The sequence below is a fragment of the Macadamia integrifolia genome, chromosome 2 (assembly GCF_013358625.1).
Source record: "Macadamia integrifolia cultivar HAES 741 chromosome 2, SCU_Mint_v3, whole genome shotgun sequence".
Classification (NCBI taxonomy): Eukaryota; Viridiplantae; Streptophyta; class Magnoliopsida; order Proteales; family Proteaceae; genus Macadamia; species Macadamia integrifolia.
In genome coordinates, this window is record NC_056558.1 from 10115041 (window position 1) to 10131250 (window position 16210).

At 38.7% G+C, this 16210-nt stretch overlaps 2 protein-coding genes across 5 annotated transcripts in view; both read left to right on the forward strand.

Moving 5' to 3' along the window:
• Window positions 1–2387, forward strand: part of LOC122072056 (zinc finger RNA-binding protein 2-like) — an 18774-nt gene extending 16387 nt beyond the window's left edge. Inside the window, exon 8 of the mRNA XM_042636596.1 lies at window positions 675–2387. Coding sequence (XP_042492530.1) covers window positions 675–2099 — 1425 coding nt within the window. The 3' untranslated portion in view covers window positions 2100–2387. The remainder of the gene's footprint in view (window positions 1–674) is intronic.
• A 3601-nt stretch (window positions 2388–5988) lies between these two features.
• LOC122063264 lies at window positions 5989–16021 on the forward strand. Of its 4 annotated transcripts, none has more exons than XR_006135291.1 (7): window positions 5989–6923; window positions 7019–7051; window positions 7519–7575; window positions 8941–9054; window positions 9176–9451; window positions 13809–15275; window positions 15722–16021. XR_006135291.1 is itself a non-coding variant. In XM_042626973.1 (6 exons), the coding sequence occupies exons 1-6, from the start codon at window positions 6387–6389 to the stop codon at window positions 15123–15125; spliced, it is 2334 nt and encodes a 777-aa protein (XP_042482907.1). In that variant the 5' UTR covers window positions 5989–6386; the 3' UTR covers window positions 15126–15673. The 4 variants fall into 4 exon arrangements, 2 of the variants coding, with proteins under 2 accessions (XP_042482907.1, XP_042482918.1); XR_006135289.1 differs by lacking the exon at window positions 15722–16021 and adding an exon at window positions 15374–15673; XM_042626973.1 differs by lacking the exon at window positions 15722–16021 and having other exon boundaries at window positions 13809–15673.
• The last annotated feature ends 189 nt before the right edge of the window (window positions 16022–16210 follow it).

The window sequence follows — 16210 nt, forward strand, 5'->3', positions numbered from 1 at the left end:
GGTTATTCAATTGTTAGAGCATTAACTGATAACTGGTTTGAACCCCGATTCTGTCTTGTGATTCTGCAGAACTTAAATTATTGTACTCCCAATGGAATGTGTCGTGTCTGTGGATTTGCTCATCATATTCAGGCCAAACTTGATAGGATTACCTATTCAGTTAAGAATAGCCTTCGACTAGAAGTTGAGCATAATCAGAGAAGTCATCTTTGTCTTTTGAGTTATTTAAATTTCTCCTAATCTTGTTTGTCCTTTTTTCCTCCAATTCTATCGCATACTGATCCCCCATTGGATTTCACTGGTTTGGGATTACCACTGCATAACTTTCATAACAAGTCATAGCAAACAAAAGGGAGGATGGGAAGTGGACTTGATTGGGTTGCAAAGTAGGTTCTCAGCTCTTCTAGTTTAAGTGGGGATCAATGCACAAACTGAGGTCTTTTAGTGCTAATGTCATCATCTGACTTGATTGGGATGAGTTCTTGTTATTGTTGTTAAGCTATAGGAGTCAAAAAATAATAAGTAATTGTCTCTTGATCCTGGACTTTGCCATTTCTGCTTTTTTATTTTCTTTTTGATATTTCTGTGGAATTGAAGTTCAACTTCAGTTGCGTCTATTTACCTTCTGAGTTGCTAGGTCTTTACTGAAGTTGTCCTTTTCTGGTAATATGCAGGCTAACTTAAAACATAACGGAATACAGCCGTTGCTTGCAGAAAATCCCAATTTCTCCGGTTGGAGCATGCCAAAGACTCACCCTGCTCTGAATGGCACCTGCAGGAAGGGTGCAAAGAAAACCAAAATTGTGCATTCTCTGTGGTGTGAAATCTGCAAGATTTCATGCCCCAACAAGGATGGGTTGGACCAACACAAATTGGGGAAGAAGCACAAGAACAACATGGAGAAACTTGAAGAATCGAAGAAAGAAGCCAGTACCCCAGCTGCCACGGTGGCTCCAGCAGCAAAGGGTCCAGTGATTGGTCCAAAGGAAAGCCCAGGAGTTGCTGAAGGCAAGACTGTCGTGCAGTCTGCTAGGTGTGAAATGTGTAAGATTGACTGTAGCAGCAAGGATGTCTTGGTCCAACCGGAAGAATCAAGGAAAGAAGCCAGTGTCCCAGCTGCTACAGTGGCCCCAGCAGCAAAGGGTCACATGCTTGGTCCGAGAGAAAGCCCAGCAGCTGACAAGGGCAATACTGTTGTACAGTCTTCACGACATGAAATCTGCAAAATTGGCTGTAGCAGCAAGGATGTCTCAGACCAACACAAACTGGAAAATAAGCACAAGAAGAACCTTAAGAAACTAAAAGAATCAAAGAAAGAAGTCAGTGCCCCAGCTGCTACAGCGGCCCCAGCAGCAATGGATCCCTTGATTGGTCCAAAGGAAAGCTCAGCAGCCGACGAAGGCAAGACTGTTGTGCAGTCTGTGTGGTGTGAAATCTGCAAGATTAAATGTACCAGAACGAGTGATTTTGAACACCACAAAGCGGGGAAGAAGCACAAGAGCAACATGGAGAAACTGGAAGAATCAAAGAAAGAAGCTAGTGCCCCTGCTGCTACGGTGGTGACAGCAGCGAAGGACTCCGTGATTGGTCCAAAAGAAAGCCCATCAGCTGACAAGAGAAATACTGTTGTGGAGTCTGCTAGGCGTGAAATCCGCATGATTGACTGTAACAAGGATGCGTTGGACCAACACAATTTGGTAAAGATGCATAAGAACCAGGAGAAATTAGAAGAACCAGAGAAAGAAGCCAGTTCCCCAGCAGCAAATGATCCCCCGATTGGTCCAAAAGAAAGTCCAGCAGCTAACAACAGCATGACTGTTGGCGTGCAACAGCCTAAAAAGAATGGAGCTTCACCTTTGGGACCTAGAGAAGATTTGGAGACACGGAGGAGAAAACTGATAGAAGGTGGAGTGGCAGCCGATTCAGTGAAGGTATGCATAATATGCGATGTGGTGTGTAATAGCCAGGTGGTCTTCATTAACCATTTGAGAGGTCAAAAGCATGCTAATATGGTGAAGAAACTGGCAGCAGCAGTTGGAACAGTGAATCCTTCTGGTCCTGAGGGTGGCAACTGCTGCTTAGAAGATGAACTGCCCTGAAAAAAAAAAAGGAAAATATATCATCGTCGTCGTCTTCATTTAGCTCTTTGTTTGCTTTGGGGGATCCTGATTTGGCGTTAGAACTCAATATTTAATATGGGGGCTCTTGTGGTGAAAGATCCTCAGGTCTCTCTTTCCAGAACCTCCATGTTTTATGTTTTTAATGAAGCTGCATTTTCATTCAAAAAAAGTGCAGGTAAATTTGAGAAACAGACATGGGTTTGTTACATTATATAATCTGGATGACCCAGAAAAGCTATACAATCTTAATCTTCAAACCTCGCAAGACATTATTCTACCATTACTGAATTATTGTGCACTCACTCAACTCTAAGCAGGAATAGGCAGTTGAGATGGGAAAAGCCATGAAACTTTATGGCTTAGATCCATCTTTCGATTTCTGAAAACATCACAAACACTCTGTCACACCAATAACTACCCTTAGAATGAACATGGGCATACATTCTACAAATTGCATGGCCCAATGGGCCCTCCTTCCATTCCACAATTAAACTGTGGATCCTCAACTTTAATGTAGATGGATATGATCACATGGAGCGAGGATGATCCAATGTGAAGCTCAAGTGGGCTTGGGCCTTGACATATATATATCTATATATATATATATATGTGTTTTTTTTGGGAGAGGTCCCTAGTCCCAATCCAATCGCTGGAGGAATTCAAAAGGGGGAGAGTTAAAACCATGGTTGAAGGTATCGGATACAGTCGATAGAGTATCGGTTTTTCCAGATACCAATTTGATATGGTATGATACGGATCAATATCGATATGCCCCTAGACCCTGAGTCCCTGACTAACCTCCCCTTAAGTCTATTTGTTTTGCGGATAAGGAAGGAGTATTTTTCAACGTAAAAGATACATCCAATACCTAAAAAGCCTTTTCTCTCTTTACATTGCTAGTTACTGCATCAGCTATTAGATTCCTTGAATGTATGATTGGTCAATTATTGTTTCTCCGTGATTCACGCAACTGACTAATACCTATTGACTTCCTTATTGGATGTCTTTTCTTGGACCTCGTATTTTTGCAATCAAAGGGATTTGCAAAGAAAGGTTTGATTCATTTTAGATAAATTAAAGCAAATGAATAAAACCTTCTAACGAGATAGTGTTTTTTCAGATCTCTCAAAATAGAATTTGTTTTATGCATGCATCGTTTTTATTTCCATATTAACATTGTCCACTTCCTCCTTTTTGCAAATTACATTTTATACATGCCTATTGTTTAAAAATTTATGTTTGAAAACTTGATCTCTATATTTCCTTTGCCAATTTTTCTTCACCAATTGTTGAGGAAGAATCCCTTCGGTGAATGTAAAAAAATCATGTAGGTTCCAATTAAATAAGCAACTCAAAATTAACAAGAGCAAAGCTAATAAAATTTTTTTTTTCTAGGGTAAGAGTCAGGGTTTGTCTTGATATGTTTATTAAAGTGACCTAAATATTTGCCTCATGACACATCTAAGGGGTTTTACCAAACAAAAAAAAAAACATCTAAGGAGCTCAAATTTTGTAAATAGGCTTTTCTCATATATAAAATTAAAGATCAAAATAAACCTGCATTGTGGTAAAATAGAGGTTTAGAACTAATGGTTTTGGGAGAATGCACAATAGTGAACGGATACAGTTATCATGCATGGATATAAGTGGTGATGCATGTAAAAACAAAACGAATGAAACTTGGTTGTTGTGCCGTGAAGTGGGGCGCGTTGTGAAAAGATGCCCCTGCCCCTATCTCCACTTCCCCATGTCACAGGTAGCATTCTTTTTCCCAATAAATTTACTACAAATACACTTGAGAAAATATAAGACAACTATTAACAAAAGGGGTTGAAGACGACTACCATATTGTGTGGCTCATGTGCCAACACAAGGGCCAATGGTAGCACACAAAGGGATCCAACAAGTTTTACAGTGCGGGGTGGTTATTTCATCCTCCCTATATTTGGGTGTAGTGGTTATCTGACCACCCAAAAAGGTGATAATAATTAGGGGAAAAGAGCCCTACTAGGTCATGTAGGTCATGGCACCTAAACACATAGGGGGTGAAAAGATAGCCTTGCCCTTGTGAAATAAAGTACTCATCTCGTACTTATACCTCTATGAGCCCCTCATTGGTCTGCACTAATGTGAGGACCACATGACTCGATAGTGCTCTTCTTCCCTAATAATTAAAGTATAAAGGCACTGGAAAGATACTTGGGAAACAAGTGCTCCTAGTTCTCATGTGTTCCTTTGGCATGTGCAGATTGTAGAAGAAAAGGATTGAAAAGTTGGAAATTGATAACAATGGTGACTATGACAACTAATTGGTGAACGTGGAAGCAAGGACTTAGTAGTTGGTATTGGATGTCTTGGCCAATATCAATACAATATTGATCTCGATCGAATGAATTTGCCCCCGATTTGCAATAGAATTGATTTTTATTGATCAATTTTACTAGTGATCCATATTGTGGATTGTATGAGATCAGTCGAGAATGTCAATATTGATGTGTCTGGATCCTCTCTAACCTTCAATATACTTTCGATGGTTAAGAGAACATTTGAATGCATGCTGGCCTCTAACTGTTGGATTAGCATCTAAGGTTTGAAGAGGATCCGAATTTCGATATTGATACCAACAACTGATCAAATACAGATTCCTAAAACCATCCTCAGAAGAAGATTAAGCCGTGATTGCTGAGAAAGGCTCAGTAAAAACTCTGTCTTCTTGTTCTTTTATTATTCCCAATTGTCGCCCAAAGCAAATAATTTACCCGAATAACATTATAAAATAAAATAAAAAACTTTACCAATTTAAGGCAATTCTAAGCAAAGCAGTCCCTGACGTCATCTTCCACTCTCTTTCCTTTTAACTTTTTTCATTTTTAATTTTTTTCCAGCTCCATTTGGTTGCACGTAATAAAATAGCAAGAGAACAAGAAAAGTACGGAAAGAGGGAATTAAAATAAAGTTAGAGAGAGAAAGGGGAAAAAAAAAGGGCAACAACACGACACCCCACACCTCTCCGGTCCCCTTCCTACTCTCTATTTATGAACTGTGTTGTGTCTTCTCATGGGTGGACTCTCTCCTTCTAAAAAAATAAAAAGATATTTTGTAATTATTATTTAACATATATATTTTTAAAATTTTTTTTGGGTAGAACATGATTTTTAATTTACTTGAGCAGAAAAAGTTTTCATAAAATCACCATGCCGATCAATTTTACATGTGCTCTCACATTTTGAATATTAAAGTGTCTAAAATAGTCTTCTATTAGAGCATTTGGAAGGAAGATCCTTAAACGCATACATAAGAAAACAAGTGATGGAGAGAATCCTCTCCCTTGAAACTTTTATATCTAATATAAAAAAATATTTGAAAAAGAAACCCTTAGATGCACGCATCATAAAAAGAGCTTTAGAGAGAATCTTCTCCGTTAATTTTTTTTTTTTTATATTTAATAGATAACGAGACAATGTATAAATTGTTCTTATATTATATTTTCATTCTTCCTTGGCCTTGTCTGGCGCTCTTTCCAAAAATCACGAGACAAATCTAAGTCATTCATTTTCATTTTTTTTTTTAATAATTTAAATCATCTATTCCCATTCACAACAACGACATTGCATAGTTGTGTTTGAAGTATCAATATACAAGTATGGATACACAGGATGAGACATGTATAAATTAAAAAATATATTTAATTAAGAGAGAAACAGATTCTAAAATTTGACACGTGATTAATTCAAACCCATATAACATTTTGTTAAATATATACATTGCAACATTTGAAAAAATAACAAACCGTTATAGAAATTATAATCCGTCAATTTATTAATCAAATCAAAGATGACTTAGTAAGTGAGAACACAAGAGAATGATATTAGGCAACGATATACAAAAACTATGAAATATGATAGTTTCTTTTCCTCAATTTCCACTGCAACCCCCTCCCATGTAGTAGCGAATCAGCACTATCCCCGCCCTTAATCTCCGGTTACCTGAAACCTAGCCTCCGATTCGAACCCTGCGACGATCAGAGATGATCCCAACAGTTACCCACCAATATTCTCAGACAATTGCGGTGGAACCACTTGCAGAGCTCGATCTGATAAAACGCTTATTTGTATATTAATTATGCATTTCACCTCCTTCATCTCCTGCTTTGTTTCTTCTTTAAGATCCTAAGAGAAGGTTTCCAGGAGATTAGACAGTTGGGGAAGAAAGAAACTTTGATTTCTCTTACTGGGTAGGAATAAGATCATTCTTATCAAGGCCGCCATGGCTAGTATCCCAGTCATCCTTTCAATTGGTGGTAAAGCAACTATTCTTTTGGTAATGTATAAATTCATAGAAAAAATCACAAGAGAGTACTTTATGTCTCCTTCTTCTTCTGTGACTCCTGATGTTAGTGTTGATACTACTGCTTCTGTTGTTACTGATCTTGTTCTTAAAAAATGCCCTTCTTCTTTAGCTCCCCATGTTAGTGCTGATACTGTTTCCGCTATTGTCACTGATCTTGTTACTAAAAGAGACTTGCAGTACCCTTCTGTTAACCCTGATCGTGTTTCTTCTAATGAGGAAATGTTTCAAACTCTTGGGTTGAAAGATAGTAAAAATGATGATGGGGACGAAGAAGATGAAATTAAGGAGGACAATGTCAAAGGGGATGATTCTCTGGTAAGGGAGGCAAAACCCAGAAAAATTCTCTATCCCCAGAGACCCGATGCTGCTCATTGCTCTAGTTACCTTCAGACTGGAACTTGTAGCAATGGAGCGAATTGCAGGTACCATCATCCTGCTAGAAAGGAAAACCAGGTATCTAATAGAACTCATTTTACTTATTGAACTGGCATAATCTTCAGCGCCTTTTCTTAGTTATATAGTAGTATGGACGATCATTTTTGTTGTAGGAACAAAGATTGGCTCCGGGGGAATCTGTGCAGGTTAGCTATTGTTGTCCCTATTTTCCTTGAAGACTCTCTGGCCTCTCCTCCAACCCTCTTGAGACCAAAACCCTGTGCTTACACCTTAGTTACGTGGTTTATCTCTTATATAATGGATTCGATAATGGCAGGGTGGAGCTGTTTCAGTTGGTACGAAATTAGTAATTTGTGTTGGTTCTCGAATATTACCCTGCTAATTTGTCTTCTAATCATGATACCTCAAGAAGCTGGCTTTTACTGGAAGTTGACAGATTTTTTTTCCCACCCTAATTTTTTTTTCTCCTTTGGGCATTCTTTCATTTTTTGCTTCTTTTTGGTTGGAGGGGGGGTCATTGGTTGATTTACTTTGACCAGGCAGTTATCTGGTTTGAACTATGAACTTTGATTACATTTGTAGTATGGTTCAAGTGCATATATTGAAATCTGTTTCTCTTATTTTGGTGTACATTGTTTTATTCATGTAAAAGGTTATTGAAGTAAAGAAGGAAGACCTCTCAGAGAAAAAGGAGCAGAAAGAATGCAAGGTCTTTGCTCAGCCAGTTCTTTTTAGTTTTTGTTCATATGATACATTACTTTCTCTGAGTGTTACAAGTTGTAAGTTCCCTGAATTCTTATTGCATATATTCTAAATAGTCCTTTCCTTTCTTATGATTCCTTGCCTCTAATCTTTTATTGGGGTTGATCTCATCCTTTTTGTTTAAATAATGGGAATTACCATTTTATTCTCCTTAATTCTACTCCAGCCGGTACTCTATCAGGAACCACATGCTATCTAAATGGTTGGATTTTGTACCACACTGAATGAGCATGCCATCATTTTGGAAAACAAAGTGCAAACAGAATATCGTGCAAGACCCATGTGATACCTGAACCTTTCATTTCACCTAGAAATACTCTTATTAGGCATGAAAGACAATAGCTGTGGGATATGCAGCCAATCTACTGATCCCTATTCATGTTTTTGATTATTTATATTGCAGATTGGGTATGCTCCCATTATTTGGAACGCATGGCCAAGGTTTTGAATCTGTGTTCTTTTCTGTTGCTATTTGTCATACTTCTTGGTGTTTATCTTTTTAATAGGTCTAAGCTGGTATTTTGATAAAGATTCATGACAACAGAATTGATTTATTGGGGAGAAATCAATTGAATACCAACTGGTAAAGGGTGTACCCAGTGCACGAGGATCCTACCACTGTGGGGTTTGGGGAGGGTCATAATGTAGGAAGCCTTACCCCCACTTCACGGAGAGGCTGTTTCCTGACTCGAACCCATGACCACTTGACAAAATGGAACAACCTTATTGTTGCACCAAGGCCCACCCTCTTGTTGAATACCAAATGGTCTTTATTAGAAACTAGAGAATTTTTCTCTCCCTAAGCTGCATGACGTGTTAGGCCTATTGAGGCTAAATCTGATTGGGTTTGGGTTTCATTTGTTTGTACTTCTTTGACTTCTCTCTTTCTGATTCCAATAAACCGAATTTTGCCCATTATTTTCCTAAATATTTCAGCCTCCAGATCATCCACCCCAAACCTCAAGGTTATAAGATTTGTTAAACCTCACCACACCAACTCCTCTAGGATGCATATTACCTGAATCTTTCTACTCCACTTAGGGGGTGTTTGTTCATATTGTGTGGCATGGGTGGTTAGGATTGAGTTTGACTTAGGGTTATGCATTGACATGAGTCGTTTCATTCTCTCTCAGTATTGACTATGTGGATATTTTTTTCTTTAAATAGGAATAATTTGGGAAGGTTTTCCTGATATTACATTTTATGCTTTTTATGAATTGCCATTAATCTTTCCATGGATATAGTGCTTGTCGATGCATGTTTTATTAATAATGGATTTTCTTCTATTTATAGTATGCTATGGCTGTTGCAGTCAGGAGGATGTAAGATCGGAAAAGCTCATAGATACAATCCTTCATGGAAAAAACCAGCGGTACCACTAGCACCACCACTAGATTTTAATTTTCTCGGCTTGCCAATTAGACCGGTAATATTACTGAGTCCCTTTTCTTGTTCCACCTAATCTATTGAGGCTATCATGTCTCAATTATTTGGCTCTATTTGAGTAACTATACTGAATTTGTGAGGTAACTTTTTTTCTGTCAAAGGGGGAGAGAGAGTGCCAGTACTATATGCGCACTGGCTCCTGCAAGTATGGACCCAATTGCAGGTTTCATCATCCTGATCCTACTGCTGTCGGAGGAGATGATATTCCTTCGGGTTCTGTCTCATTACATCCATCAGGTGTATTGCAACCAGCTTCAACATCTTGCTCTTCTCCACTGAATGAGACTGTTCCTGACCTAGATTCTGTGAATCCTTATGCACCAATGACGCTTCCACCTCAACAGGTCCGTCCAAATTCTAAGAAGAATGGATATCAGGTGAATATTTTTCATGATTACCTCTCTCTCATAACTGTACCCTGATCTTCTGGGGGGGAAGTTGTTTGATTAGATGTTTCTTCCTCTTAATTGGTAACAATTTATTTGTGAGGAAAAAAAATATGTTTCAAGAAGTTTCCTAAGAGGAAAAGCCGCAGCTAATTTACAACATCATCATCAAGAGAACTACTTTTCACTGGAAAATAATAGAGATAGACTTCTAAGGGAGACTGTCCCTTAAAACACAGCCTAGGCTGAGCAACACCTTGCCGTAAAGCACTTATGTTCTTTTAAAGTTCTGTTATTGTTATTCTCCCTGAAACCAATATTTTGTTCCATTTCTGATAAATGCTGAAATATTTAATGAGTTGCTCAGTTTCAGGATCTTGATTAGCTTTTTTTCGCTTGTCTTATAGCACCATTAATTTTAAAAATATCATTTGATGTCCTCAGTTTTTTGGTATGCTAAAAAAGTCAATATTTTGTTTCAAGATGTTATGGATGCTTATGTATTTAGATGGGTTATTTAGAATCTTTGCCAGCTCCGCATGGAAGTATTATTAGCACAACTGATTTAAATTTTAAAACTAACAATTTCTTTGGCTGATCATATTTATAAACAGACCCGTGGGGTTAGTAGTTTTAATCCTTTCAATCTTCTTTTTTTGGAGGTGTTTATAGATGATTTGTATGTATTGATCAAGATTACATGATAAGTTTTTCCAAGTATATTTTACTTTATTTTTGTTTGCATTTCAATAATAATTGTGTTTATTCTTTTCTTTTTCTTTTTTCTTTTTTTTAGATGCTTCTTGTTTTAATGGGTAACAATTTATTGGTAGGAGAAACAAAATGTTACAAGCCACCTAAGAAGCAAAGCCACAGTTTGTCTACAACATTATACATAGAGTTACCGTTGAGGATTCAAGGGGGAAGGGGGCTTGACACAGACATATGAGCGTTGAGGATTCAAGGGGGAAAGGGGCTTGACAAAGACATATCTAACTTCTAAAACCAATTTACTCTTTTCTTTTTTATGCTTCCTGCTGCCGCAATTGAACTTCCTTATTGTGGTCATCGGTTTCTAGCTTGTGCTTGTCAACTCAGTCCTGATACAACTCCCATAGCCCCAACTGGTGCAACTAATCGTCAACAACATTTAATCCATAAATGGTGTTATTGTTTTAAGGAATCACATTTATTATATCATCTTGGATGATACTAAGTCATCCCAAGCAAGTTATCTTAGAAGCATTATTAAGAGTGTCCAGTGATTAACATCTCAGATATGTCATTAGTTACTTTTATTCAAGTGGTCTTAAACTTTAAAGTAACATGTAATGCAATTGCTTTATCCCACACATAAAATGTTTTCCAAGTCAAACCTTTTATTTATTTATTTTTAATCCAATTCTTAACTTTCATGTATCAGTTTCTAACCCTCCCCGGCTCCCCAACCCCAAACCACCACCCCCCACCCCCCCCAAAAAAAAAAAAAAGAAAGAAAGAAAGAAAGAAGAAGAAGAAGAAGAAGAAGAAAACTTTTATGTATCAGCTACTGGGATGATCATCTTGAGTGTAGTGAATATAAGACCTCTGGTGAAATGTATTACTTCTGCCTTGGTATGAACTTTGGCTCAAGTTGCATACAAGGGGCATTTTGATCTCTTTGTTTTCCTATATAGATTTGTAGCCTTGGCAACAACAAACAGTTCGATGGGGATTCAGTGGGGTTTTCCATGGTGTTCTTCATGTATTTACCAGTGACATTATTTAATCCTATCAATAGCAATGATTTACAACTCTTCTACCTTATAGAAATGGTCTTATTCTCCAAACTAATGGCTGAACATGGAGATATGCTCTGAACGTTAGCCGGCAATGTTATAGAAATATTGCCTAAAAGTAGTGTTGTCACACATCTACATTTAATGTTCATCTCAAGCCTCAACCTCTGGATATGTAACCACAGAGATCATTCTGAGATTTCTTCAGTCAAGGTTAGTTTTGAGGGTTTGGGTTTTGGGTTCCCCTGCCTGGCATTTGGTTATGTTAGTTTTAAAGGTGTTTACAAGAGATATTGGTGTTTTAGACTCTTTAAGGAAGTTGGAATTTCCCACATCTAATGTAGTTTTAACTGCATAACATACATGTTTTTTTTCGTCCAACTTCCTTTCTTTTGCCCGGGGCGCCCTAAACATTCAGTGATGTTTTGCCCCGGGAGGATACTTTGGAAAGAAAGCCTACAGGCTTGGTTGGTCTGCTTGTCCCCTGGCTGTGGCTGGACAGGCCCCGAAAGACCAGATCTGCCTCAGAATATCAATCTAGGTGCTTGTGTAATTCATTTAGATTAGATGTAGAATAAAGGTTTCTCATGATCCTGCTCGTTTGAGAGGCCTGGCCTGTGATCAGAGCATCGCAATATATAATAGATGAAAAGGAGATGGTTCTGTATGAAGATTCTGGGGGATTTCTATGACTAACCTTGTAGCATTAGTAGAAATGTGCTTTTTCTGCTGCAATAAGCAGCAGGTGCATAAACTGTTCTTCCATCAATATGTTCGTTGTCTTGGAATATTTTCCACTTGGGAGCCTTTTAACTGTTCTTGATGTTGCTAAGCTGGACTATTCTGGTTTTGCGTTTTGTTTGATAATTTTTTATGTGCTTCTGCAAAATTTGCCCCTGTTAAAGTTTTATCTTCAAATTGAGCTGACTTTTGGATGCAGATAAATCAGAGAAATGGGCTTATTTAAAATAAGCTTTGGGTTGGATTCTATATATGTTGGGTCTTTGGTCCAATGGGTTTTCTATGTAATGGGCCATTTTAATTGGCCTAAAATATGGGCAGGGGGGAGGATGGGATTTATTTTATTAGTTTGCTAGAGTTCTATTTCTTTATTTTTAATTGTTGTTGAAGTGTTTTAGTTGGGTTGGATTAGTGACTCCACAAGTCCAGCCTTATTTCAGCCTATTTCCTTTATTCTTTCAGTTCCTTAGTTTAAGTTGCCTTATCAGTTCAGAATTGGTTTAGGTCTTCTCTTTATTGAGTTTGAATTTGGTTTTGCGTCATATGTATATAAGTTTGTAAGGGGTTTACCCTTGGGCCTGAACCGTAAAACCAGGCAGGTTCAAGGGGCTCCTCTTTAGCCCAAAAAAAAAGTAAGGGGCTACAGTCCTGCATGCGAATTTGAGTAATGAAAGTTGATTTGCCTTTGGTGCTGTGGTGATTTAGAATGCTCCCTGTTGTGGTGATTCTCTAGGACCCCTGGTGTTGATTCCAAGGTTGGGATAATGATGGTGATTCCAGCCCTGCAGATCAGATCTGATTCCTGGTTATATATTTTATTTTCTATTTTAGTTTCAGTTTTAATTATGTTCATCTCTGTTCTCTATTAAATCCTGATTTCAATTTTTTTTCTTTTAAATCCTATCTTGGGTCATCATTCCCATTGAATTCTAGTTTCCTGCTTCAACTTGGATTTCTTCAAAATATCTTGTTGAATTCTGATTTCAGTTCTCTTTTCTGCTATTAATTATGAATCTTTTGACAATTTTAAAATACGAAATTTCCTATTAATACTAGAAATCTTGATGCAACTAGGATTTGCTAAATCTTCATAATTTTGAATCTGTTTTGGCAGTTCTATTCCTGCTTTTTATTTCGGGTTATTCAATACAGTTAACTGCTCACTGGTTTGAACCCCCATTCTGTCTTGCGATTCTGCAGAACTTAAATTATCGTACTTTTAGTTGAATTATGTCATATCTGTGGATCTGTCCATCAGATTCAGACCAAACTTGATGGGATTACCTATCCAGTTAAGAACAACATTCGACCAGAAGTTAAGCATAATCAGATAAGTCCTCATTGTCTTTTAAGCTATTTAAATTTCTCCTAATCTGGTTTGTCCTTTTTTCCTGTGATCCTATTGCAAGCTGATCTCCCACTGGATTTCACTGGTTCGGGATTACCACTGCATTACTGTCGTAATAAGTCATAGAGAACAAGAGGCATGATGGGTGGTGACTTGATTGGGATGCAAAGTAGATTCTCAGATCTTCTAGTTTAAGTGGGTCAATGCACAAACTGAGGTCCTCCAGTGCTAACATCACCATCTTTATCTCTATCTTCCTATATAGTCGTTTTAAAGGATTGAGTTCTTGTTATTGTTGTTAAGCTATAGCAGACGAAATAATATGTAATTGTCTCTTGAACCTGGACTTTGCCACTTCTGTTTTTACTTTTCTTTTGATATTTCTGTGGAATTGAATTCCGCCTTCAGTTGCATTTATTGACCTTTTGAGTTGCTAGGTTTGTGGCTTTACTGAAGTCCTCCTTTGCTGGTAACTATGCAGGCTACTTTCACGCATAACGGGAAACAACTGTTGCTTGTAGCAAATCCCAAACGGGGGTGGAGCAAGCCAAATACTCACCCTGCTGTGAATGACACCTGCAGGAAGGGTGCAGAGAAAACAAAAATTGTGCAGTCTCTGTGGTGTGAAATCTGCAAGATTGACTGTAACAGCAAGGATGACTTGGACCAACACAAATTGGGGAAGAAGCACGAGGACATGGAGAAACTGGAAGAATCAAAGAAAGAAGCCAGCACCCCAGCTGCTACAATGGCCCCAGCAGCAAAGGATCCTGTGATTGGTCCAAAAGAAAGCCCAGCAGTTGACAAGGGCAAGACTGTTGTGCAGTCTGCATGGTGTGAAATCTGCAAGGTTGACTGTAGCAGCAAGAATCCCTCTATGCATAATCAACAACACAAGTTGGATGAATTCCTGGAGAGACCTGGCCAACTTGAGTGTAAATATAGATTGTCATGTAAGGATAACCATCTGAATAACGGGGTCCCAAAATCATCAGTGAGCATTCTCAGTCCCATGGGTGATGCAGAAGCAAAGCACCAGCAAAAAATTCACAGTAAACATAGATCAGCAGGTAAGAAACCTCTTCATGTCTCTCCCATGACTGGACAAAATGATCACTACGGTTCTCTTGGTAGTGGTGGCAGAGGTCCCTGTAGGGCTGACAAGGTTGATAATTGGACAGCTGGGAAGAACACACCTCCTACTGCTAGTTCTATGGGTTTAGGCTCAGGCTTCAGAGATACTGCTTCCGTTATGGATCACAGGGGCAGAGCACCACCATGTGATGGGGATTGTGAGCGTCCACCTCTTGTTCTGCATCCACCCAAGGGTGATGGTGTTGTGAATGAGCTTCCCCAGGCTACTAGGCCTAGCCCATTTGGTGCAGCACGTCCCAGGGAGGAGGTTTTGGCTGAAAAAGGTCTCGACTGGAGGAAGTTGGATTCAGTTTTTGAGTCTTACAAAATGATGAGTCGACATACAGGCTCTCAGTCAAGCAGCAGTCCTTTGAGTGTCCAATCGAACAGTGCAGAAAGTCCTGCGCCGCAGGTTCTGGGTGCACAACTGTGTGATAGGGATCATGAGCGTCCACCGCTTGTTCTGGATCCACCCAAGGGTGATACTGTCATGAATGAGCCTCCCAAGGCTACTATGCGTAGCCCATTTGGTGCAGCACATCCCATGGAGGAGGTTTTAGATGAAAAAGATCTCGACTGGAGGAAGTTGGATTCAGTTATTGAGTCTCTACAAGCTCTGCGCCACAGGTTCGAGAAGCAGCACCAAAACCATGACCAAAGGTGAATCCTTTTAGGGATGCCAGGCCTCGAGAAGTTTTACTGGAAGAGCAAGGCAAGGATTGGTGGAAGATTGATTTGGAACTCGAGGATCGTCATGTTGACATGTCTGCAGCCTTGCTTTACCTCTAGCATTGTCTCTATTCGCATGCGTATGGTACTAGTCTAAATTATCCATCCTATTTTAGTTGCACACTATTAATGCATGCTTACAAAAAATCAACGTGTCTTAGCTAGTCTTCGTTTTGGTTTCAGCCTTCAGTTTGCACCTTCCATGGTGGTGGTGATCTTCCATTGTTTCTCCCCTCTGTGATCTAATACATAGTGCATCTCACTGGATTTCTTGTCCAAAACAGGAACACCACCACTCTTGGACTTGTATATATATGAGTTAAAGCTTATCCCCTTTTGCTTTGCTATTCCAATCCCTCATATAAGGCTGATGTTGTGTTGGAGATAGATGCTTCCATAGTTTATCAGCGGGAGCATCATGTATTGTAATTTGTGATGGAAGTTGTATGATATCATCTGGAGAGACAGGATGGGTTTCACTCTTGTTTCAGTCTCACTTTTTTGCAACCTATATGAACATTGGTTTTGTAGGGAATTCTCAAGATTCATAACTATGAGGATTATATCTGGGATTGCAAGGAGCAAAAGAGTGAGGGTGGACGTATGTTCTAGTCTAGACGGACCGTCAAAAGGTGAAACGATTCTAAGTAGGGGTAAATATGTCCAAAAACTGATTTTTTGTACTCGAAACTGAGGGCAAAACCGTTCGATTCTGCCCGATACGGCCTCTCCGTATCAATATTGGTATCAGTATTAATGTTGGTTGAGACCAATCTTGACATCATTTTTTTAAACCATGGCAGGAACAGGGCAGTGTACAGACAGGTGATAACAAAGGCTGTAAAACTAATCTACATTTGATATGCATTCTTTTAATGCATTATAAGTCGGTAATGCATTCCAAGAAATCATACCAAATGTAACTTTGAATTTATAAAGTCCATTGTATGATCTTAAATGCTATCAAAGTACAGCTGTATAATTCACTCTCTTTAACCATGATCTATTATTGAGATCTTC

Bases quoted from the DNA above. Each gene is read 5' to 3' on its own strand.
- LOC122063264 (XM_042626973.1), top strand. From the start codon at position 6,387: ATGGCTAGTATCCCAGTCATCCTTTCAATTGGTGGTAAAGCAACTATT. The intron at 7,052-7,518 runs GTTAGCTATTGT...TTCATGTAAAAG, and splicing joins CTCCGGGGGAATCTGTGCAG to GTTATTGAAGTAAAGAAGGA. The intron at 9,055-9,175 runs GTAATATTACTG...TTTCTGTCAAAG, and splicing joins TCGGCTTGCCAATTAGACCG to GGGGAGAGAGAGTGCCAGTA.